Genomic DNA, 24,348 nt, shown 5'->3' on the forward strand with positions numbered 1-24,348 from the left:
GCTGCCGTGCTGCCGTGCTGCCGTGCTGCCGTGCTGCCGTGCTGCCGGCGCTGCTCCATCGCTGCGGTATTCAGGCACCGAAGCGCGGCGGATCCCGGAGCGGATGGGACCTGCGGGGCAGTGGCTCGCTGTCTATACACTGTATATAATGTATCTGTACATTAGAGAAAGGTGAAGTCGGAAGGTGGACTCTTACAATTACTTAGTGGATAAGATTCTTTCACCCAGAGGGTGATGAGGCACTGGAACAGGCTGCCTAAAGGAGGCTGTGGATGCCCCATCCCTGCAGGCATTCAAGGCCAGGCTGGATGTGGCTCTGGGCAGCCTGGGCTGCTGGTTGGCGACCTGCACACAGCAGGGGGTTGGAACGGGTTGAGCACTGTGCTCCTTTTCAACCCAGGCCATCCTGTGATTCCATGATATGAACAGGGGGATGGCCACAGCCAGGGAGCTGTGCTCAGTGTCTTTATGTCCAGGCAGAGGTTGGTGATGAGCGGTGTCCCCCAGGGGTCTGTCTCAGAATTGTTGCTGTTCGCATCTTCATCAGTGACACAGATGATGGCACCGAGTGCACCCTCATCAGTTTGCGGATGGCACTGAGCCGAGCGCTGCGCTGGATACGACAGGAGGAAGGGATGCCATCCAGAGGGAGCTGGGCGGGCTCACAGAGCGGGACCACGTGAACCCAGGGAGGTTCAACAAGGCCAAGCCGGGGTGCCGCACTTGGGTCGGGGCAATCCCAGCTGTGAGCACAGATGGGAGAAGGCCTCACGAGAGCAGCGCTGCGGAGAAGGACTCGGTGGTTCTGACAACACATCTGGCAGCACTACGCCATGACCCAGCTGTGGGCATCCCTATCTCCACTTTTTGAGGTGCCTTGCATTTCTTTTTTTCATGCAAAAAAACTGTATGCTCAGAAGGCTGTCTGCTAATTAGTTCGTCTTAATTCTCTTTCAATATCATATCCCACAGCACCACTTACATCATTTTATTTATGATTCTGTTAGATTAGAGGATCTGGACTTCCCATCGTCGTGCTTTCTTTTCACAGATGTAAGTAAGGTGTTAGATTTATTCTCCTGGTTCTTTGGAGCTTCTGTAGGATTCCTTGACTACTGATGTTAATTGCTTAGTGACTTTCTTAACCATAAAACACTTGGGTACACATTATTAATTCCTGAAGATAAAAATAAAAAGAAGTTGATTGTAATGGCTTGGGCTTGGTACTTTCTCTGATTGCTGATGTTTTCAGAAGCACTGGTGAGGCCATGCCTGGACTGCTCCCCAGTGCAAAGGCCAATGGAGATGATGCAGGACCTGGAGCCTGACTGCTGTGAGGAGGGGCTGTGCCTTCAACCTGGAATGGAGGCTCGAGAGGATCTCATCCATGTCCATAGACACCAGCAGGGAGGTGCAGGGAAGACAGAGCCAGGCTCCTGTCAGCTGTACCAGCACCAGGATTAGAGGCACTGAGCGTGAACTGGAGAGCAGGAGATGATAGCCCAAGAGGAAGGAAAGGACAAGGGAAGCTGTATGGAGAAAACACTTTCAAAATCACAAGTGGTACCTGTGTTTGTAGCACGCCTCTGTGAAAAGCTACTTGTGAGCTGCAGGCTGTAACTGCTGCGACAGACACTTCTCATGCGGTTATAAAGACCTGCCACAGTCCCAAACACGTTGTGGCTTGCAGGAAAGCCACTGTAATTTGAATGGTTGTGCTAATTAAGAAATACAGTGCCGATGGGAATTAAGCTCTGTATCAAATGGCCAAGGAGAAACGGCAGCCTTCGAGTGCCTGGCTGGGAGGTAATTCCCCTCCACAAGTCAGTAGAAATGCAAAAAGGCTCAACAGATGCTGCAAGGAGCAGCGTCCCTGGGTGCAACCTTCTGGACGTGGGCAATCTCCTGCCCAAGGGAACGACCCTTCCCACTGCAATGGGAGCTGGTTGGAGGGGGCAGGAAGAGGAGGAGGAATCGGGATGGGGTTTTTACAGTGCTCAGAGGATGTGGACTCACGAATCAAGCATTCTTCCATCCTGGCTTTATTAAATACTTGCAAGCGTTGTGCAGCCATGCCTGAGATCCTCGCTTTCAACTTTTCATCCTGTGTGGGGCTGTTCAAACTTGCTTTTTAGCTGGGGGAAATGGGTTCTTCCCAGGTGCTGGCTGTGTCAGAGGGTGCGCGTATACAGGCAGGCGAGCTGGCAAACACGGTGAGACCGATTTTATTTATACATAACAAACGTTATAAAGTCCTGAGTGCTCATGCCTAGGCAACTGTCAGTTCTCAAATCAGCGATTAATTTGTTTCTGTCAGAGCCTGGTGTAACAGAGAATTACCTTGAGCTCGTTGCAAAACTCGCGTGTTACAAAACTGTAATTAATGCTTCAGAAACTCCAGGGAAGGTTTATTATTGGCAGGATGAGAATGAATCCCCAGACACAAACATTCTTCTGAGATAACAGCGTAGCCATCGGCATTATCTACACGCACACACAAAAAGGGTGTAACTTAAATCTGAGTAGTTAATTACACAGATATCATCTGTATACATTTAAAACCACTTACACCTTTCACTCTGGCTCTTTGGTCTCCCTGCCTCCAAGGGCATGCCCTCTGCATTGCTCCAAACAGAATCCCCCCCCTCCCCCCCCTTTGGCTTATTGGCACAAAAGTCAACGAGCCAACATGACTCTTCAACAAAGATCCCCCCCATATGACCACTGATCAACAACAACAGACATGGAAAATTTTGCTCTTGCAAGTTTCTATCCTTTCATCCTTCTGGATGCCCATATCCATCCTTGCATCAGATTGAACAGAAGAAAGCTCTGTATCCCAGGGAATTTGGGAATTGCAGTGAGAACCCTAATTTGGTAAAATCCTTCAATTTTAGGATTGGAGAGTAAGTATTCTGTGCCCTGCTGTTCTTCTGATTCCTGTTTGCTGGGGTTGGAGATGTGATAGAGCAGGAAGGCTGCTGGAATGGCACCACTGCAGCATTCCCCAACCAGCTTTCACTTGTGCAACAGCAAATCCTTTTTTGGATTTGTAAAAATTAAATTTTACCATGCAATGGGAACTGGAGAAATAACTTCCAGAGAACCAGTTTTCTTCATCACAAGAGCTGCAGACTCCAGTGCAGTACAGACACGCTCCAAAGCCTGGACAAGCAAGGTCCCTTGCACAATTCTCCATGCTGACAGCAGTGACCTGATTGCTGAGGCAGGTTCAGAATGACCCCTTTCTCCTTGTCTTGGCTCCAGGTAGACTCGCATCCAGTTTCCAGGTTTCAGCATGGTTGGAAGCAGGCGGCTGGGGCAAGAGGAGCTTCTCAACGTGTCTGTGCTTCTGAAGCAATGTTTCCTATGCTTGCAGCCCTGGCTGGGTTGGCCAAGGGCCATCGTGATTTCCCCATGTTTCCCAGGGAGACATGAGGGCTGTGGTATGCTCTTATCCCTTTGCACAGAGTTGCCCTATGCAACCACTCCGTGAACTGGAGAGATCTGATCCAGACATCATAAGCCTCTCTGGGGAAGAAATTAAACTTCAGTTCTTCCTTCACTGGCTTTCACATTGTGTGGGCAAAAATGAGTGGAGTGGTTGGCATGCAGGTGGGAACCACCTGTTGGGGCAGAAAGACCAGCAGGATCAAGCCATGGCCCACGTCACTCCTGAAAGCTCTCCTGAGCTTTGCTGGAGATTTTGACCAAAGCTTGAAAAACTACTGGAAGGCTTACTGTCCAAAATAGGCTGTAGAACCCTCACAGCCATTTCATTGTGGTTATATCTCAAAAAGCAACCCCAAAAAACTTCAAGAAGCTGCTTCAAACGGTCACAGAAAGAAATGGATGTAGATGTGTGTGTTGCTGGCATGCATGTTGGGTAAGGGGTGTATTTTGGGCTTGGGGGTGGCCTGTGAGTAAGAACCATATGTTGGGCAGCAATAGGGTGATTCAGTGTCACTCACAGACTGGGTTTTCTACATAAGGACCCCCCAGATCCTTTTCCTCTGCACAGCTTGCCAGCCACTCTGCCCCAAGCCTGTAGCGATGCACAGGCTTGTGGCCAAAGTGCAGGATCCGGTACGTGGTCTTGTTAAACTTCATCCCACTGGCCTCAGCCCCTCGATGCAGTTTGTCCAGATCCCTCTGTAGGGCCTTCCTGCCCTCACGCCCATCAGCACTTCCTCCCAACTTGGATTACCACACTTGCATTCAGTCCCTCACATGGTGAGTGATCAGGTTCAGGATGATCTGCTCCACGATCTTCCCGTACTGAGGTCAGGCTGACAGGCCTGGAGTCCCCTGGGGTCTCATTTACAACAGTCTCCTGTCTCCTGGGTCCTCCCCCACCAACCAGGACTGCTGACGTATGATGAAGAGTGGCTTGGTGAGCACTTCCAGCAGCTCCCTCAGCATCCTCAGGTGGGTCCCATCCGGCCCCATGGACTTGTGCAAGCCCAGGTGGAGCAGCAGGCTGCTGTTTCCTCCTGAATGGTGTGGGGTTGTTCTGCTTCCTATTGCTGTCTGCTAAAGACAGACGAGGGCATTGAGAACCTCTGCCTTTTTCTCATCTTCAGCAATAGTTATTTCTCACCGTGTCCAACAGAGGATGGAGATTTCTCCTTGGCCCTTCTCTTGCTGTTAATATATTCGTAAAAAGATTAATTGTTAACAATGGTGGCCACATTAAGTCTTTGCTGAGCTTTTGCCTGTCTAGTTTTCCCTCTGCACACTCCAGCAACATCCCTGTGCTCTTCCTGAATTACCTGCCCCTTCTCCCATAATGCTGAGGTGAACCTGCCACTTCTGGCATCACGTTTAAAATGCTAAAGTGGAAATCTCTTACAGAAGCAGGAGGCTGAGTGTCTGCCGGTTTTGTTTTCAAACCATGCAGATGAAGAAAGATAGGAAACTGCAAGAGTCCGTGACAAACAGCCTTTCCAGAAAAACAAACAAACAAACAAACAACTGTAGAATTTGCCATGAAGAATTATTATTAATATTTACACTTTAAAAACATTAGGGGCCGTGATGATAAGACAGCACAGCACTAGCACAGCCAGAAGTCATCTGAAGATGAAGTTGTCTCCAGCAGACCTCCTTTGACCCTATTACTGCGGACATCAGAGCATTTTATGTCCTTTTTTATCCTGTTAGGCACTCAGCAGGCCATCGGGGTGCTCAGCGATGGGCTGCAGTGCTGTGACGTGTTGCTGAAAGACATTTAAGGAGAGGACAGACAAATGCCTCTGGCCTTCAAGACACGATTTTCCAAAGGTTGAACTCACATTGACTCATAGCAGTGCAGCAGAGAGATGTGCTGCGTACTCTTACTGCAGCCTACCAGAAGTGTTTCCTGCAAGAGAGAATTGTGGAGAGGAGCCAGGAATGAATAAGCAGCCTCATTTCAGTGCTGGATTAAAGAAAAGCAGTAACCCTCTCCCTATGAGAGGGCTGAAAAGGACTCATTAGAACCTTGATAAAGACAAAGAGTAACGTTATGATGGAGTAGGGAGAGTAAAATTATAATCTACGGCTCTGGGGTAGGGATGAAGTGAGTAATAAAGGAATTTGTGTGGGAGGTGGCAGGTTTCTCAGGTCTTCTGAAGCATCTTGCCCTATCACTGTGCTGCAGTTGACATGCTAAGCTGGAGGGGATTCTGGTGAATGCCCTTTCCATTGCCAAATCCCTTTCCCTGTGACAACTCCTCCCAAGCTGCATGGAGTTCTTTCTGAGCATCAGTTGCTAACAATGCTCCAAACAATAACAATGTCCAAACCAGTGCCAAGAATGAACCCTATAGGTCTTATGGAATCATAGAATGGCTTAGGTTGGAGGGGAAATTAAATACCACCTGGCTCTAATCCTGCTGTCAAGGGCAGGGCTATCAGCTACTAGGTCAGGCTGCCCAGAATCCCAGGATGCAGTTGGCTTTCCAGCCCCGAATGGACGCTGCTGCCTCGTGTGTGGCTTTCATCCACCAGAGCCACCAAGTCCTTCTCCGCACTGCTGCTTCCAGGAATTCTTCTCCTGTCTGTGCTCATACCCAGGATTGGCCTGACCTAAGTGCATCACCCTCCTTTGGCCTTGTTGAACCTCATTAGATTCTCATATGTCCACTTTTTGAGCCTGTTCACTCTGGATGGCCTCCCTTCTTTTCGTTGTGTCAGCTGCACCACCCAGCTCGGTGTCATCAGCAAACTGCTGAGGGAGCACTCAATCCACCATCTGTCCTTGATAAAGATGAGGAAGAGCACTGGCCCGAAGAACCCCTCGCCAAGTTTGGCTTTATCCTACCCAATGTCCTCTTCCTGATGTCCCAAATGCGGCCACCCAGTAGGCAGCAGATCTCTCCAGAGAGCTTATCTGGGTGGCAGATGGGCACCTTGGTGCCTTTCAGCACAGAGCCTCCAGTTAATAAGATCCTTCGCCTTTTTTTAGTGATGCTGGTTTTGACTCTGGTTCTCGCTTCTCATCATGGTTGCCCCTTTCTGATTCCAAACCACTATCCTTGCCTTCATTTTCCATCCCCAGAGTTCTTATCTACTGGCTGAGGGGGGCCTCAGGGGCAAGGGGGGGTCTTCTCCTTCTGCCCCAAGCAAAGACAAGGTTCCTATCTCTCTCCCCTGTGTATTTTTGCCTCCATCAGGTTGGAAGCCTTCTTATCTTCCTCCCGTGGCTGGGACTTAAGAGAGGGCTGTTGGAATGCCTGTGTCACCACACAATACCAGGCAACAATTCCTCTGACTGCTAGATACATCTCAGCCTGGCAACTACCTCTCACAGCCCATTAAGCTGCTTTCCTGCTTGCCTACTAGCTTTCACACCACCATTTCACAAGCAAGAGACACTTCATTCAAGGTGTTCAAGGAGTTGATGGCACATGGGCATCCGAAATTCACTGCAGTTTGAACTTAGGGTAGAGTTGCCTCCTTGACCACAGAACTGAGTTTATGGTTGCAGCTGTCAACTGCCTTGCTTCTATTCAGGATTTTGCTCACCAGGTTGGGTCCACAGTGTCTCCATGGCTTAAGGTGAGGCCAGAGTCAATCCCACCAGCAGTGCTGGTGTGATGGGCGACTGCAGTTGGGAACCCCTGAGATCTCTGCGGGTCACAGCAGACTTGCAAGGGAATCCAGAGGTTCTGCTATGTCAGTAGTGCACAACGAAATCATAGAATCATAAAATATCCTGAGCTGGAAGGGACGAACAAGAATCACAGAGTCTAAAGATTATTGCAAAGAAGTTGTGTTAGAAATTAAATTTCAGGTTTTCTCTAATGAATGCAGGTGCCAACGAGACCCTTATGAAAGACATACAGAAAGTGAAAAGATGAGAGTAACTCAGCAGCAGGGAGACTTTGGGGAACAGTGTGGTGAATGATGTTATCAATTTAGCATGAATTTCAGTAGACAGGCTGACACTGCTGGGGGAAGTACAAACTCCTCTCTTGAGCTGTGTCTGCTTGTCCTGTGCCACCTTCAGCTGGGACCTTACCAGAAACACATTATGCAGATGCCACAGGTGTTGGAAAAAGAACTGTTCCCTGAAGTCTTCAAATGTCATCAAAGTGATCACTCAAACCAGAGCACAGCCTGTGAGCCCTGTTCATCCACCTCTGCAGCCATGGCCACGATTGCCATGTCATGCAGTGACCAGACTTCTCTGTGTGCATCCCACACTGTGATATTCTCCGCATGGGAGGATGTGAACGACCTCACTGAAATGAGGTGCGAAGAGCAAAGCCACCAAAGTGGGGATTTGTGTAGCCAACATGCAGCAGAAATCTCCATCCACAGTCAGAGGTCTGTCCTCCCAGAGCAGCTGCTCTTGGTTCCCTCTGACCTCTCAGGCACATTCCTCCAAGGACATCAGCAAAATAACTGAAAGAGATAATTACAGCTTTTAGCAGCAGGATTTACAACTCGTATCTCTGCTGAGCCCCAGGGATGTACCCATTTCTCTGCCCAGGCCCTTTGCTGAATGCCATAGCATCCAACATGCAGTGTCCAATTCTCTCCATCCTCTAACTCTGAAAGATGCAGTGCCAGCTGTTCTGATGTGCCCTTCTGTCTCCAGGAACCACCTCATATTCCTCTCAAAGCCTTAGACCCACTGCTCCCAAAGTACCATTCTCCCTCCCTACCAGCTGTACCATGGGAGCTATAAGATAATTCTTCAGGAAAAGATATGAATCCTCATCCAACTGCTCTGGCAGCCCTTAGGGTATCAGCACAATGTCCACCCCCTGCCTCCAGTGGTGCAAAAGACACAGAATGACATGAAGCCTTTGCTGGTATGGGCAGAGAAGGGTATCCCTGCACTGGCCACATTTTTGGTTTTATCTTTTCCTCATCAAAAATGAGCTTCCACAAGAGCATACAATAGCAGAAGACTGCAGCCAAACTGATTTCTGTGGCAATTTCCTGTGGATTCCTCAAAGGATTAAGGATGGAGGACCCTCTGAAAGTCCCCATGCCAACCTCCTGCTCAAAGCACTGCAAGGTTTGTGACTCGAGCTGTCACAGGAGTACCAGTGCACAGAAAGGCATCTATCAGCCTGTGCAGAAGTATGGGTTGGGGAAAACCCATCATTTCCTGATATTTCTGGGGCTAGAAATTATGGTCATTTATCTTGGTGCTAAGCTCTTTTCTGTTATCAGACCCCCAGGTCTCTGCTCCAGCAGAGATGCCTATGACAGCGCAGATCCATTTATCTTCTCCAGGAAGTTTCCCCCAAAAGGAACCCAAGAACCCTGCAGGTGAGCACCTGGAAAGACACAGACACCTCAGATTCCCAGAGATAAAAGCTGCTATTAAAAAGGCATAAACAAAGGGCATCATGAGCATTTTGCCACGTCTCCGAACCGGAGAGGAGGCAGAAATAACCTTTACACAATTCCATTAGCATTTCCAGTGAAAACAACAGCATTATAGGAGGGAGAACAATGTATTTTCTTATCATCCAGAAAGGCCAAAGGTATTTGTCTGATTTAATATTTTATAATTGATATTAAGCAACAGAAAGGATGCAACAGGCAGGCAGGAGACAGCGGCATGGCAGAAACTGCCCTCTGCTTTTCCAGCAGTGTGCTGTCCAGGTCAGAGCACAGCTGCTCTTCTCTGCAGAAATCCTCACAGAAAAAAGGATTTCTCTCAAGCCCAGCCGTAGGGACCCACATCCAAAGGCAGGCTCCTCCATGCTCACCACGCTGCTACTTAGTGCTGTGACAGTGCCACGTCTCTGCAGGAGACAATGCTCCAACATCTGCAGTCCAAAGGGAGGAAATAGCTTCAGCCTGCCTGTGGTCATCCATCCTCCCATTGGAGGGCAGGTGCTGATGGGCACTGGCCTAACTTCCATGTCCTCCGTGGTGGGAAGAGACAAAATGGAATACTATGGGGAAGAGATGCTGTGGACAGGCATAAACAAGCAAGAAAAGAGGCAGGAGGCTCAAAATTAGGTGGTGACACCCAGTGGGAAACAAGGCAGCCAGCACGTGTCAACATCCTGCTAGCATGGCACAGCACCCAGAGGAGCAGCAAGCCTGGACCAGAACACCTTCTCCATGCCTATTAATACTCAGTCTCATGGTTGTGGTCAGGTTGGGATTGATCAGACTTGCAGCTGTACCTGGCAGGACCCCCTTTGCTCCCCGGCTGAGCCTTCCAGCAAAGGCACCGCAGTGGGTGCCAGGTATACTCATATATGAGGTCTACAACTACTTTCTTAAGTATCTCGTGTTTTTTATCTCCATTAAAGAATAGAAATTAGGTCATTCTTTGCTGAAACATTCTGGAAAGTCATCGCTGAAATCTCTCACTTGCTTCTTCCATCTGTTTATTTCTACCACTTAATAACACGTCTGTCTCATCAACCATTCCTGACACTGTGGCAAGAAAATCCAACTTGGCGAAGACAGCTTTATCAAAGAGACATTTGCTCATCGTTGCTGCGTGACACCGCATCAGCGCTTCTTGTGTATACGCAGTCTGGTCTGCAATTTCAAAGAGTGCCTTCCATCTCTTCGAGGAGGTGATATGACCAAGACATTTGAAGCTGTTGATTATTATGCAAAAGGTTATCCAAACTGTGAAGATAAGAAGCAACTTCAAGCACTTCAAGGAGTCTCATTTGTTTGGCGATATGCTCTCTTCAATGCTACATGATGTCATGGGCCCAATTTCAAGTGATTAGTAACAACAGCAAAGCAGTCACTGAAATCATCTCTGATAGAAGAGAGAACTCTGCAACCGTACGAAGAGGCTGCGCTGTCAGTCATTTTCTCAGCTTAACAAAGTCTGAGCCTGCAGGCTTCACCACACCACCACACCTGCTCCTGCCTTTGCTTTCCAAAGAGCTACCCAGGCAGTCTGCAGAAGGGGAACTTGATGGAATGCAGCTTGACCCTTTTAATTTGAGCAATCTTATGTTTATTGCCTCCATAAAGGATGACCTCACTCACTCCTTTGCTTTAAATCCATTCTCCTGGCTTCGTTACTGAATAATCTGCTTCTTGGGGAGGCGTGAATCTGTACAAAAGTTTAAAACCAGTTGAGCTGAAGCAATGTCCCTGTTTTCTTTTTATTTTATGTATCTTATGAGGGTTGCTCCAAAAGTAATGTCTCCTGTTTTGTGATGTCAGCCCACAATGTCAGAGGCGCATGTTGATGCTGCAGCAGTAGAGGCTGAACCTTTGCACCAGTAACCATTACATACTGCTGCTGTGTGACACGGGGCAGCAGAGGTGGTCTGTCAGAATGGCCTTTCAAACACGGCTATGGTAGGAAAGGCCAGAAAGTAGCACGAGATTGGCAGGAGGCATGGAGAGTTTCAGCTTGTCAGCTCGACAGTTGAAAGTTAGTTAACAACTGAGACCAAATCTTGAAGAATCTACTGCCAATGGAAGTGTGCCAGGTTTAGATATATATGCCAGCCTACATATAGCACAGTTCTCAGCTGCACACCGGGCCCATGATTTTCCAGCCACTAAATAAAACAGACACAGTGGCATTTCCCTTAACTTGCACTGCCAGTTTGGGTGCATTTCCTCGCTTTGCCACACAAAGAGCAGAGCATTACTCCCAGACACTGCAGAATAAGCTGAGCACAAACCTTCCTCTTAACGGTTTTCCATTAGCAGAGAGGAAATAAAAAAGTGAAGATTGAACCCAAAATACCAAACATTTAGATATTACTATTTTCATCAGATTAAAGTTTAAAGCTTCAGTTAACTTGGTGCTTGTCAAAGACAGGGAAGTTATCACAGAATCACAGAACGGCCAGGGTTGGAAGGGACCTCAAGGATCACGAATCTCCAACCCCCTGCCACACGCAGGGTGACCAATGTCCACATTTAACACCAGCCCAGGCTGCCCAGGGCCCCATCCAACCTGGCCTTGAACACCTCCAGGGATGGATGGGGCATCCACAGCCTCTCTGGGCAGCTGTTCCAGCACCTCACCACTCTCTCTGTAAAGAATTTCCCCCTGACATCCAAAGTTAACTGCAGCTGAGTTTTTGTAGTCCCACCTTGCCTGCAGCTGTGCAGCTAATGAAGGAGCCTCAGCCTTCAATGGGTTTTGAGTCCTTCTGGAAGGATCAATCTATTGGGGTGATTTTCTTAGAAGTAGCATAAAATAACACACGCCTAGCTGCACTGCCTAGCCATTGGATCTGTGCAGGCTTTGACTCCGCGAACAAATGCAGTGGGATAACATCAAATTTCCAGGTTTCTAAGCTCGGAGGTATCATCCACTACTCTGCCACAGCCATAACATGAGCAGTGTCTGAAATGAGGGTGCATTCATGGAGATGGGTGCTCCTTCCTTCCTCTTCCCTCCTGGGAGAGCCCAGGTCCATTGCTGAAGACCAGACATGCATAGCCAAGAAAAGCACAATGATCTTGGATAAGTTGTCCATTCTGTTCTGGGTGACAGAAACACCAATTCAAGGGAACATTACCTGCACTTAACATTTATCCCACCACAGGATTTCCTATGTGAGGTAGGGCAATGAAGGCACGAACACCTTTATCCCCTCCTACAATGAATCCAGGCCCAAGCAGGAGTCACCATCAAGCCTTAGTATCTGGGCAAACAGATGCAGTACTTCTTTGAGGCAAGAGCAAAGTGCTGGCAGACCTGAAGAAGAAACCAACAAAATTCAGCTCCCAGTGTAGACAAAAAGAGGTAGACTGGAAGGATCTTCAGGTTGCTGAGAGGACAGGTCCTATTTGGCAGTTGGGAACACGAAGGAGACCTCCTAAGCCTGCCCCAGCCACCCCTGGGCCACCCTTTGCAGAGGAGATGGATAGTTGACAATGAATGCTGGCATTATTTTATCTACATTTCATCAGACATCATTTCAGCCTAATTAACGTCATCTGATCCATCTTCTAAATCCACACTTCAGGATAGGGTCACTTAAAAGAAACAATCCTCAGACGTAGAAGCCCAGAAGCTAGAGTTCAAAGCATAAGGAACATTAGAATAATATTAAATCACTCCGGCAATTAGGGGAAAAAACAAAAACTATTAACAGAGCCACATGAAACTATGCACCAAAAACACCAGTAGTGTTTTATTTAGAAAAAATACAGTCTTGTTATGAACTAGATTACTAATTGCAGGAGATGACTCCTCACTTGCTGTAAGAGCCAGGGACGTGTTTTGCCCCGCTGGTACAGAAGGGTGTGCACAATCCCTCCCAAATGCCTGCAAACAATTCCTACTGACCTGTCTTAAGTTTCTGCTGGTGTTGACTTAATCTTTGGTTCTCCCTTCAATCAGTTTATTATTTTCTGGTTTGGTTTCCCTATCAGTCCATCTAATTCAAACTACATCCTGTACTTTTTTTTTTTTTTTTGAGCTTTACATTTTTTCCTAGGAGACTTTCTCAACTTCAGCCAGATGGGGCCTCTTTTCTTTCTCCTGGCTCTACTCACACCAAGAATAAAAGCCTCCTCTGTTCTCTTTGGACTGGCTTCCAGCATTTGTAGAATGGATTATCTGGAAGGAGCACTTCATATTTTTTCATGCTGCAATAGACAGTTCCCACTGTGGACAGACACACTGCTGCAGGAGAACCAAAACTTACAAAATATTCACTCCAACCCTCTTTTAGAGCTCAGGAACTTTCCCCATCCCATCACCTTGACTTCTCAAGGAGTCTTTGACCTCCAAGACGTAGGATGGAGATCCCACACCTCAGAGGGGTCACTGGCCTCCTTTACATTGTAGGACTGCCCTCCCCTGCAGAGCTCTGCTGAAACCATTACTCAACAACAATCAGAGGGGCAGGCAGGAAGGGGACTGCGGCTGCTCAGGCTGGCCCTCCTCACCCACGGCTCTCCCGGGACGGCAGGTTCTCTTCAGAAGGCAGTGCTTGGAGTTGCCTGCAGTGAATGCACATTGAGGCAGGCACTCTGGAAAAAACAGTTGCACTAACAGTGACTTTTTTTGAGGTTTTTCCTTCTCCACCCCGGTCTTTTCCATCCCCTACACATAGGGGATTCTGTGTCAGAGGAACTCAAGACCACACAGGATCTAACTGCATCTTATGCCCCCGTGTAACAGACTAGAAGGGGCATGCTTGCTTTTACGAGCAAGCAATTTTCTTGCCCCGAGTATAAATACATTCAGTAGAAATACATAAACACATAATTTAAAACCTGCTTTGACACAGGCAGGACTTGCAAACTCTCGTGCAACCCCAGGGGAAAGCTTACACACTGACCCAGTCTGATCTGGGTCCCTTGGTCACTCCTTGTGTCCCTTGCAGAAGTGGTAACAATCAGCAGTGGCGGGTTTTGAGACGGTGCCTGTGCTGCACTGCAGGACTGTAGTGTTTGTGGGTTTCTCAACACAGTTAATGCCGCAAATCCTGCTTTCAGGCACTCGCTTAGCAAACCCTGATTTGCAGAAAGTATCAGCCTGTGCCCTTGACTATAAGCACCGGTGGGTGCCATCTGCCAACACTATGACTTGTCGAGAGGCCAGGTCCTCTGCCAGACGTGACAACGACGCCTTGGTGATGTCTGTAGAAATTTCATCTTGACAGGGTGATCGCTAAGCCTGGAAAGCAGCTCAGTTCTGCTGCGTTAACATCTGAAGGCTGTGCATGACAGCTCCTGGAGTCAGGGGTGCTCCTGCCCTGGGCCAGCCTGCAGCAGGGCTGAGCAGAGCTCGCTCATGCTGCGCTCATCATTCTCCTCCGGCTCGCTGCTGGACTTGGAGGGGCTGCTGCTGGGCAAGCTGCGGCCAGTGCCTGTCCTCAGGGCCCCACTGGGGTCTGCCAGGGCTGGAGCGCTGTCATAGCTGGGCCGGGTGTAGTTCCTTTGGGTGAAAAACTGCCCCAGCAGCAATTTTGGGAGGATTTTCTGCAGGCTTTCACAAGTCCTCTGCTTTGTGCTCAGCTGGGTGTAATGCAAATCCAACTGCAGGACCACATCCGTCTTGAAGGAAAGAACAAAGGACACAAAGTGAATTGGGCAGAAGAGCTGAAGCAGAGGCTTTTGCTCCATCAGAACACTCCGTGGGCTCAGCTGCCATTCTGAAGGCTCATAGCCCCATGCTGTGGTGTGCCAGGGCAGTGCTGCTGCCTCAGGAAGTGAGCTGCTCTGTACATTTATGGCATCTACAGGCCTGAGCCACAGTTTCTGGATTTCAGGACTTGTCCTGAAACCAGGCCACCTCCCTGGAGACCTCACTGAATAAGTCACTGAGAGCACTGAGGCCTTGGGGCACAGGGAATGCCATGACATCCTTGCCAAAGCCCAGCACTGCACACACAAGAGGAAGGCATGTAAGGGCACAGATGTGAACCATTTAAAGCACACATGCCACAGTACAAAAAAAAACTGGCAGTTTCAAACTGCAGCACTCTGCAAGGATCCATTTGCAGTCCATCTTATTATATATGGTGAAAGATTTGGAAAATAACGGGCTTGTGGCAGCCACCCCCCTGAGTATGGAGCGTTAGCATGGGGCTGTGCCCAAGATGCCCAGCTGTACAAAGCAGGAAGATGGTTCATGCAGCACAAAGGAGATTTTGCCTGGCAGGCAACAGGGTCCAGCTCTCATATCAGCATTTAAAAGTTTGGGAAGGGTTCAAGGGCTCCAGAAACGGTCAAGTGCTGAAAGAGCTGTCATATGCTGAAGCACGTATCCTACCCGGCTAATGCTGCTCGCTGTAAGCAGATCCACACAGCAGCTCGAGAGCAATGTTCAGGTGTGGAGCCCTGCAGATAAGCATCTGGCAAGACCCACTGGCTGGGTGCTAGAGGAGAAAAAACTAAGGGAGAAACAAGGTGCATGCTGCTATTTGCAGAGAAAGGACTGGCTGGAAGAACCAAGCCAGGGGACCAGTAATAATGCCTCTCATGTGGTCTTTAAATGGTCTTTTTGAAGAGTGCCAAGGGGACATCTGGCTCAAGCTCAGCAGTACTGCTCTGACAGCAGGAAATAATCCCTCCTGCTGCTCAAGTCCAAGTCCATCTCTCAGGCAATCACAGTGCTTAGTGAGACATCCTTCATCCACAACATTTGGGTTACTCTGACCTCTATGAGGCTGCCACAGGCAAGGAACAGCCTCTCTGGCCAGGCACTGGAAATAGAGAGTGAGGCAAGAGAAAAGCAAGCTTTTGTGCCCACCAACAAGCTCTGCTAACACTGATGTGGGCGTGATGCTGACACCCCAGATGCTGGGCATCTTCTGCACGGAGCCAAGAGTTACATGGTCAGAGGGGGACAGCCAGCAGCAGGGGGAAGTACTGCTTCTGTGAGGCTGCAGGAAACTGTATTTGTACTCTACCTGAATCTTCTGTAGTCCACAGAGTTGGAAGACGCAGTCCAGCTCCTCGTGCTTGTAAACAGAGGTGAGCAGAGAATCCATTTGGTCTGGATGGCTCTCTTCCAGATTGGCAACATCGTCCACTTCCTAGGTCAGGAAAACAAAGGAAATGTGAGGAAATCTCAGCATCTCTCTGGGCACGGAGACACTGCTGCCCATCAAACATGCTGCTTCTCTACACAGCAGTGCCTGCGGCTGGCCTGTGCTCTTGACACTTGGTCTAGTGGCAATGTGGTGTACTCTAACTGAAGTACTACAGAACACAAGCAGCAGGAATATAGACTTTACACACTTATCTCAAGTAAATCAGTGGCAAAACTTAGCTGAACACCCTCTGAGGGCAGGAAATCTTTGTTATGGGATTTCCAGTGGTGTAGATGGCAGCAAAAGCCAGTATCACAATGATCTGTAGTGTAAGAGGCCTGTGGAGGAGGGAGTAAGGAGCTTCCCAAAGGCATAGATGGAGGGAGATCTGAGTTGTGCTGGGTAATGAGTTAGCCCCTGCCATTTACAGAACTGTCATTTCCTGCCTAATTACTCAAATTTCTCCAGAACAGTTCCCTCTCACTAAGATCCTCATCAGTAACATTTGCATCCAGGAACACCCCCTGAACTGCTGCCTGTAGAAGGCCAAAGCAATTTGTTCCTGGCCAGAAGAATACTGGCCGTGGAAGCTAAAATGCTGGATCCTAAATGCTGGGATTTGCAGGCATCGGAATCACCTTTGTCTGCAAGGCTGGAAGAACAGGAGTAAAAGTCATTTATTTCACTGCTGCTGATCCAGCAGGTCCATTGGAGGGAGGCAGGCTGAAGAAAAGCATTTATCACTGTATAAAGCAAAGTCAAATTCCATCTCCCCACCTGGCAACTTGTTACTGGAAAGAAAAACTGGAAAGCATTTAGGGCAGCAAACGGACCTGGCAAAAAGGGAGGTGGGTGTGCCAACAAAGCGCAGACACAACTCAGAGGGGGGTGGAGCAGCTGTCCTGCACAGGGAGCCTTTGGCCAGCCTGAACAGAAATGGGAGATAGACTGCAACGCAGAGCACTTCCTGCAAACAAACACTGCCCTCTCCTGCCCTCTCCTTGCTTGGCTCATTGCATCAGGTATCTGCTCCAAATCCCAAACGTGGACACTGCTATGCTGAGCCCAGTAGCTGGGTTAAACTAAACCTGCAGACAAAACAGAAGCACAGGGGAAGTCATCCTGGATGCCACTGATGCAGAACTTCAGCAGGACGCCTGCAAAAGGGAGCAGAGTGCTCCCACAGCACCCAGCCAGCTCCATCTCACCTGATACTGCTGACCTTGCACTGCAGTATGCACTTAGCTGAGGACAGGATGAGCATGCAGTCAGCACTGCCAGCCCCTGCCAGCAACAGGAAAATGACCAACTCTTTGAGTCAAAGGTGGTGCCTGTACTTCCAGTAGCATTAGGAAGGTGCCTGTTGAAGCTGGGGTTGGGTTGTGTCCCCTTTTTTCTCCTTGCAGGCACTGATGTGCAATGGATCAGATGACATCTAAGTGCCTCCTTTTTGTGATTGCATTACCAGCCACTGCGAATCTTCAGAGATTAACATCACAGTTTGCAGCTAGCAGGGCAGGGATGCTCAGATCTGTTCTTGCACAAGATGCTCTTCTCCTGAGTGTCTGTCCATTAGTTTGCAATTGGACTGTGATGCCCTACTTTCATCCCAAGAAAAATTCAACACTATGGGTGTGACTAGCATGAATATAGCAATACTCCATTACGACATAAAACATGGTGCACGGGAAGCCAGGCAGCACCAGGAATCTGGATTGGGTTAACCATGTAGTGTCCCTGAATCCAAGCCAGTCAAGCCCAAAGATCAAGCCCAAAGAGATGTGCTGCATTTCTCTGGCACAGACATTGGAAGGAAACGGTACCAAACTCAGCGCTTCAGCCTCAGCAACACTGAGGAGAGCTCACACAAATCTGGGAGCTCTTGTTTGTAACCTCAGCAGAGTTTTCTGACCTGCTTTGGTTAGACCAGTGGCTGTGGACAACCACAATGACCCAGCTGTTTCCCCCATTATGCACAGCATAACTACTGCTTACTGCTGTCCACGTCCAGACCTTGCATCTGCTAAGTAACAGCCTTGCCATCAGATTGCATCTTTCTAAAATCCAATCCTGTCTTTCAGCACCCTGCACTGCTGTGCCACTTTACAGGAACCTGCAGGCATTTATGGACATGGATTAGATCCCCCTGAGACTCCCCTTCTCCAGTCTGAAGTCTCAGCTCTCTCTGTCTCTTCATGTAGAAGAGATGCTCCAAGCCCTTCAGCACCTCCATGGCACTTTGTTGGACATTCTCATGTCTCTCTTGCCCGAGTTCAGGTACCTGGCTGTCAGGATAGAAAGCAGCCTCATAGTGACATCTGCTGGCTTCTTCAGCACTTGAGGGTGCATCCTATCAGGTTCCACAGACCTGTGTATGTCTGAGATCAATTAGGAATTCCCAGTGCACTCATGCAGGCCTCCCTCTGCCTTTGCCTGCTTTCCTGTTCACTGGGATATCTGAGTCAAGAGGGGGATCCTTGAAAACACACCAGCTCTCCTCGACCTCTCATCTCTCCAGGGCTGACACAAAAAAAACCCAAAAAACAAAAAAAATAGCTCTTGAAATCAGTGACCTTCAAGATAGATATCTGGGCAAGGACTGACCTCATCTCAAGGAATCAATTAAAGTCTTGACATGTGTGGTTCAAAGCTCCTTTGTTGACAGCAACTTGTTACCCACACGCATCTGCACAGGGATGTGGTGGAGTCACTGTCCTTGGAGGTGTTCAAGAGCTGTGAATATGCGGCATGAGGGATAGGGTTTAGTGGCTACGGTGGGGATGGAGTTGATAGTTGGACTAAATGATCTTAGAGGTCTTTTCCAAACTCAATGATTCTATAAAAATGGGAGGGATGTGACTGGGGAGGCCATTAGGTCAAACAGCTCCAGAGCAAGTGACTTGACTTCAAAATAAGGAGATCCAACACAGAAAGCAGACATTTGGACAGCGCAGATTAAAAAATGGGGATGCCTTAGATCTCCGTGTAATTTAGTTCAACTTATATCCTAAAACAGACTTTCTCTCTGAGTACAGTCTGCCAAATGAAAATGCAAGATGAGGGATGGGAGAGAACGCCAGCACTACAAAATTAAAGAAAATGGATCAATGCTAGAAAACACCACTGTGATTACCTCTGACAAGCCTTACTGCAAGCCCACTCCACTTTTGTAGGCAGAACATGGCAAATGCAAAAAATGCCATTTCCTCAACCAAATATCTCCCTGGGCTTATTCCACAGGGCTTAAAACATACAGGAGCCAGGTGCCCTCCTACAGACACCCTTGCATCTCTGAGTTGGTCCCAAAGATGCCTAGGGTAGCCCTGCTGCAATTGGGGCAGACCAATTGCAACCCAGAGCCAGGATGTGCTGCCATGTCAGCACACACCACTGGAGGTCAGTGTGGGCCATCACCGCTGGGGAAAAGGACAAGGACGGCGGATCGATCCCACCTGCTCTCCTGGGTCCCTTTTCGGTCTGCCCCGAGTTTCTCCTGTGCCAGCCCTGCATGCAGAAGCAAGCCTCTGGGTCCCCCCTTCCCCACAAGCGCTGCCGTGGAGTGGATGTGCGCACACATGCACACAATTTTCATGCATGTTAAGGAGCTCACAAGGAGAAATGAAGAAATGATGCTTTGGCTTGGTGGCAGGTAGGATCGGACTCCTGACCTCTGCTGGACGCACCGCTCCACGCCAGTGACAATAAGGGATCTGAGGGCAGCACCACTCCACCAGCAACAAGGGCAGAAAGACCCAGTGACAGTCATGCTATCCTTCAGCAAAGGGACTACACAAAACGAGGAAGACTGTTAGCAAAAATGAGCAGCAAAAAGGGTTAAATCTTAAGAGATCCACCTAAGAGGCCACCAGAGCTCTTACAGGAAAGATTCACGGAAGCTGATATGGCTCAACACAGAACAAGTGCAGAGGATGTATTGTTTCATGGAGTTATTTCGTAACAGTGGGTTAAAACAGCATCATTCAAAAATCAGGTCTGCTTCCAAACACAGAAAACAGACAGGCTTTTCATCTCAATCAGATTAAATGCAATAATTCAATCAGGCAGGCCAGAAAGAAGCCTGAGAAATAACTGGTTAAAGGCTCTGAAACTGGTGCTAAATCCATTTCATAATGCGTTACAAGCCAGGCAGGCCACTGAGACATGGAGGGAGCATTTATAAGGCACAGAGCACTTGCAGAAAGGCAGCATTAAGAGTGGAGGGGATCCTTTTGCAGGTTCAGCCCTCAGGCTCACTATAATCCCCCTCCCTTTGCTGCTGCAGGGAGAACTGAGGGGAAGGGCCCAGCATCCCCCCACAAAGGACTCACAGTGGGCTGGCGGAGCATGAGCTGCGCATCAGTGAGGAGGGCCGGGAGGTGCTGCAGCCTGGCGCAGACAGACAGCACGTTGGAGAACAGCCGGTGGAAGCGAAGCTCTGCCTGCACCCCACAGGGGAACGTCACTGTTTCGCTTGGAGGCTCTGCAAGGGAAGGCAGAGCAGGGTGAGAGGTGAGGGTCCCGCTGCCACCTCCCTGCTGCGTGGAGCCAGTCAGGGGCACGGGGTCCCTCTGCTCCCTCCTGCCTTGCCTGGCTGCTCCCCACACAGCTCACCGTGGCCGCATCCCCAGCGCTCTGTGGCTGCTCCTGTGGGGCAGATGGGGTCCGTCAGGGAACGGGCTTCCTTCAGAGTGTGCTTGATCTCCATCACCTGCTTCCCAGTGACCACGGGATCCCGGCCAAGGTCTGGAGGAGACATTTTAGAGGCACAAGTGTCACTCCAGGTTCCTTATTTACCATCCTGCCTTTCAGAGCCTACATCAACATACTGGTCCATGCTGCCAGGTCACTGAAACCTTGCATGGAGTACAGCCTGCATCTTCATTTCTGGGGAGGAAGAATGGGGTGCTGATCTTCCCTCTCTCCCTTGCTAGGATTTGGATTCTGCCAATATTTTTTCTCATCCCTGCTAGGGAAATACATTTCCAGCTCGGGTACAAACCACTCCTTTACCTTCTAATACATCTTCCAGCATGTGTGTAACTTTCTTCTCCTGCAAAATATGTTTCTTCAAATATTTCATGAAGATCCCAGAGCTGAACTGCCCATCCTGCAACTCATAGGCTTCTGCATCTTCGCTCCTGCAAGGGGAATGACTTGTCTTTACCTTTCTGAGATGGGAGGAAGTCCTGGGGGTGAGTAAGGGCTTGCTGACTCTATTCAGGCTGTGCCAGCAGAGCGTGAATTAGCCTCTCATGCAATGGTGCAAAGTGCTTGATATTAGCTCAGAAGGTGCGAAGGGAATAGGATGGGAAAAAAGTAGAGAAAGGGGTCAGAGGAGGAGAGCACTGCCTCTTTTGCCAGCCTCAGTGGGCGACAGCAGCTGAACAGCCTATAGAACTAAAGTTGGAGCAGTAAGCTCATCTTCATCTCAGGAGGTTCCAGATGTCATGCTTGTGGCACACATACGTTGGGAATCAGGTTCAGGCCTGGGAAAGGAGATGATAGGACAGGAGCTAATGTCATCTTCACAAGTACCCTATAACTGATGAACAGCTGCCACTGGCAATATTAGGAGGAAGAAAAGAAGTGTCTGAATGGGAAATACTAGAGATAAAAGGGTGAGAGATGGAGGAAAAATGAAGGAAACATGAGAAAGGCATTCTGAAGCCTCTGAAAGTCTGCAAGAATGAAACTATGGAAATAGCCAGTATTTTTTCCTGTGTCATAGTGTGGGCACAGCAAAGCACACTTACGTGGCATAGCCATAAACAGTATTGCCCCAGGGCTCCAGCGGCTGTACCTGGGAGAGGGCACACTCTGGGTTGTACCTGTAAGAGGAGATGAAGATACCAGTCAGTACTGAGAGCATTTATCAGAGCATGCCTGCAGTGCAGAGCCAGTGTGCTCCATGAAATTCACCTCCTGTGGATGAAAGTTAAGAACAGCCTTCATATAAAAAATGAACGCTCGCGTTGTAGGGCAGCAACAGACTAAAGGTAGGAATCCCAAGAATACAAAACCAGGGAGAAATGAGCAGTTAGGGCCACCTCTGACCTATTTGCATCAGTGGTCTGCTCTACGCAGCATATGAACCTAGAGCTGTGGGTGCAACCTTGCCTCCCCTCTCCTGAGGCTAATTTTTCACAAATTCAAGGGACTTGCAGGTGCGCACAGAAGCACAGCTTGTGGCTACAGTTTGTCTGCCTGTCCCAAAGCTCTGGGATGCCCCACAGCTCTCTTTTAGCCCATGGACGTACCTTGTGCCCCAGGAAATCAAAGCTGACACATGGCCAGATGGGATCAGTATATGCAATTACATCTCAGAGCTCAATATTGGTTTTGACACCCTTGACTAAATCTAGCTCAGTGAGCATCTAGATGGTGACCTGTTATTTCCAAGGTTGGGTGTATCAGGAGTGACAGTCCTGGTTTCCACTAAAGCAGATGTCATGGTAACATTAATGACAAGCCTTTCCTAGGAGCAAATCCGACTCCAGACAGACCAGAGAACATGGGGACTGGTTGCCTCTGAGGAGGTCTCTCTGTAGGAGACCTACACCAGTAATATGGATATGTTCCTGATAGCAAACAAAAAAGAGCACAGAGATGGTGTTACTCAGTGCTATTCAATTCTAGAATAGCTTGCTGGAACTGAAGTTGGCACACTAAGAAAAGCAGAAGGGATCACTGCATTGCCAGCACCCAGAAAGTTACCTACTACTGGTGCGACAGTCTGGAGAAGATATTTAACGGCAGCATTAATCTGGCTTGTGTAAATTTTCTAAAGATCATGAGAAGAGAAAATGTTGGAAAGGAGACATGCATCTAAATATGAACAGTTAACAGAGAGATTTATCTGCCCCTTAGATGTTCCTAAATGAACATAGAAATCTGGGATTCCAGGTCCAAGAAGAAATGAGAGCTCAGATCCCCAAATAAGCTGAGGTACTGTTGTCTGCATGCCAGAAACAGTGATCTGAGGCTGCACAGACAGAGGCTGGTGCAAACCTTTTGTGATGGCACCAGTAAAGCCATCATGCGTGCAGTGAAAATACTGGCCGCAGTCCCTGCCCTAGAAGAAGACAAAGTTCAGCAGGGCGTTTCCAGACCATGACCAAAGGCAGGGAGATGTCTGGTATCAGAGAGCGTGGCAAAGCTCCAGTAAAAGTTCACTCATACTCCATTCAGACTGAATTAATGCAATTCAGTTCTCATCTACATCCCAGACAGAAGATGGTGTCCTTTTCCTGCCCTAAGCAGCACTACCAGAAGCCCTCATAAATCAGAAATTCCTGGAAGAGGCAATCGCATCCTCCCAAAATCAGCACATGAATTACTGGGTGACACGCGAGCTCCATGTCCCTGATTCCTCCTGTGCTGAAGCTGAACATCTGCTACCACTTGGCAAAGGAGCCAGGCCTTTCTCATCTCCTTAGTATTTCTGATGCCAACATATGGGGCGAAGAGATACTTGGTGTGAAATCCTCCTCAGCACACACTGCTCCTCCTGGTCCATGCACGGCTGGGCAAGCCATGGAAAAGCAACAGCCATCTGCAATTCACAACAGCAATTTAACAAAAAGGGCATTAGGAAAGGAGGCCCCAGGAGTCCTGTTTTACTGGGTGTTGTGAACACACACAACTATGAAATCCAAAGGCTTTGCTGAGCTGAAGCAGTGACTTCTTGAGAAAAACAAGCCCAAGGAGGGAGCTTCCACAGCCATCCGCTGCGTGCCCAGTGATTACACCTACTGCACCAAGTGCTGTGCTTGCTATGGGAAAGGGGAGGGAAAAAGTGTGAGACTGGGGGAGGAAGAGAGAAGAACAGCCACATAACATCAGAGCAGTTCTCACATCACACCCTGCTCCCAAAGTGCAGTAAAATTCACTGAGCAGATAAATGGCCAGCAACATCAAGGAAGGAGGTATCAGCTCCAAACCATTTCATACATTGTTGCTGTTCACGTTAGAATTCCCAGGGAGCCTCCATGTAGCAAAGCTGCCTCCCCATCACATTCTGCCCTGCTATTTTCAGGTGCAACATTTGACATCTGGACAAGTTCCTGGGCTAACCTCTGCCACCAGATCGGGCAGGAGCCGTGCTGATGATTCAGCAGCTCTGCTCAGCAAGGGCTCTCAGCAGCCTTGGGACAGGGAACCAAAGCTCTCTCCTCCATGCAGCAGCAGTGAGCTGCACAGTGATGTTTTGCTATGAGGCATTTGGGGCAGGTATCAAAGGACAGCAAGCTCCATCACTGTTGACAGTTCAGAGCTGCAGAAGGCAGGGTGACTCTCAGTGCAACTTAGAATAGCTTGTAAGCTATTCAAAGCTAGTGTTCCCACCTCTGCAGCTAAAAGATACCGAAGAGTCTTTGATGGGCCTGACAGTTCTTTCAAGGCAGCG

General features: G+C 48.8%; 1 protein-coding gene across 6 annotated transcripts in view; it reads right to left on the minus strand.

The window, feature by feature from the left end:
• Positions 1-4,661: 4,661 nt before the first annotated feature.
• Positions 4,662-24,348, minus strand: part of LOC122163139 (mucosa-associated lymphoid tissue lymphoma translocation protein 1-like) — a 34,465-nt gene continuing 14,778 nt past the window's right edge. For 3 of the 6 annotated variants that reach the window (XM_042824075.1, XM_042824076.1, XM_042824077.1), the window contains exons 9-14: positions 21,698-21,772; positions 20,955-21,082; positions 20,556-20,687; positions 20,273-20,424; positions 15,822-15,947; positions 12,561-14,463 (exon numbers count right to left, since the gene is read on the minus strand). In XM_042824075.1, coding sequence (XP_042680009.1) covers positions 14,146-14,463; positions 15,822-15,947; positions 20,273-20,424; positions 20,556-20,687; positions 20,955-21,082; positions 21,698-21,772 — 931 coding nt within the window. In that variant the 3' untranslated portion in view covers positions 12,561-14,145. Of the gene's footprint in view, positions 12,152-12,560; positions 14,464-15,821; positions 15,948-20,272; positions 20,425-20,555; positions 20,688-20,954; positions 21,083-21,697; positions 21,773-24,348 lie in introns of those variants that run through there. The other 3 variants (XR_006169832.1, XR_006169833.1, XM_042824078.1) reach the window with 3 other exon arrangements.

Source organism: Centrocercus urophasianus, unplaced genomic scaffold (genome assembly GCF_019232065.1).
Source record: "Centrocercus urophasianus isolate 14NV4802_14NV808 unplaced genomic scaffold, USGS_Curo_1.0 seq_23, whole genome shotgun sequence".
NCBI lineage: Eukaryota > Metazoa > Chordata > Aves > Galliformes > Phasianidae > Centrocercus > Centrocercus urophasianus.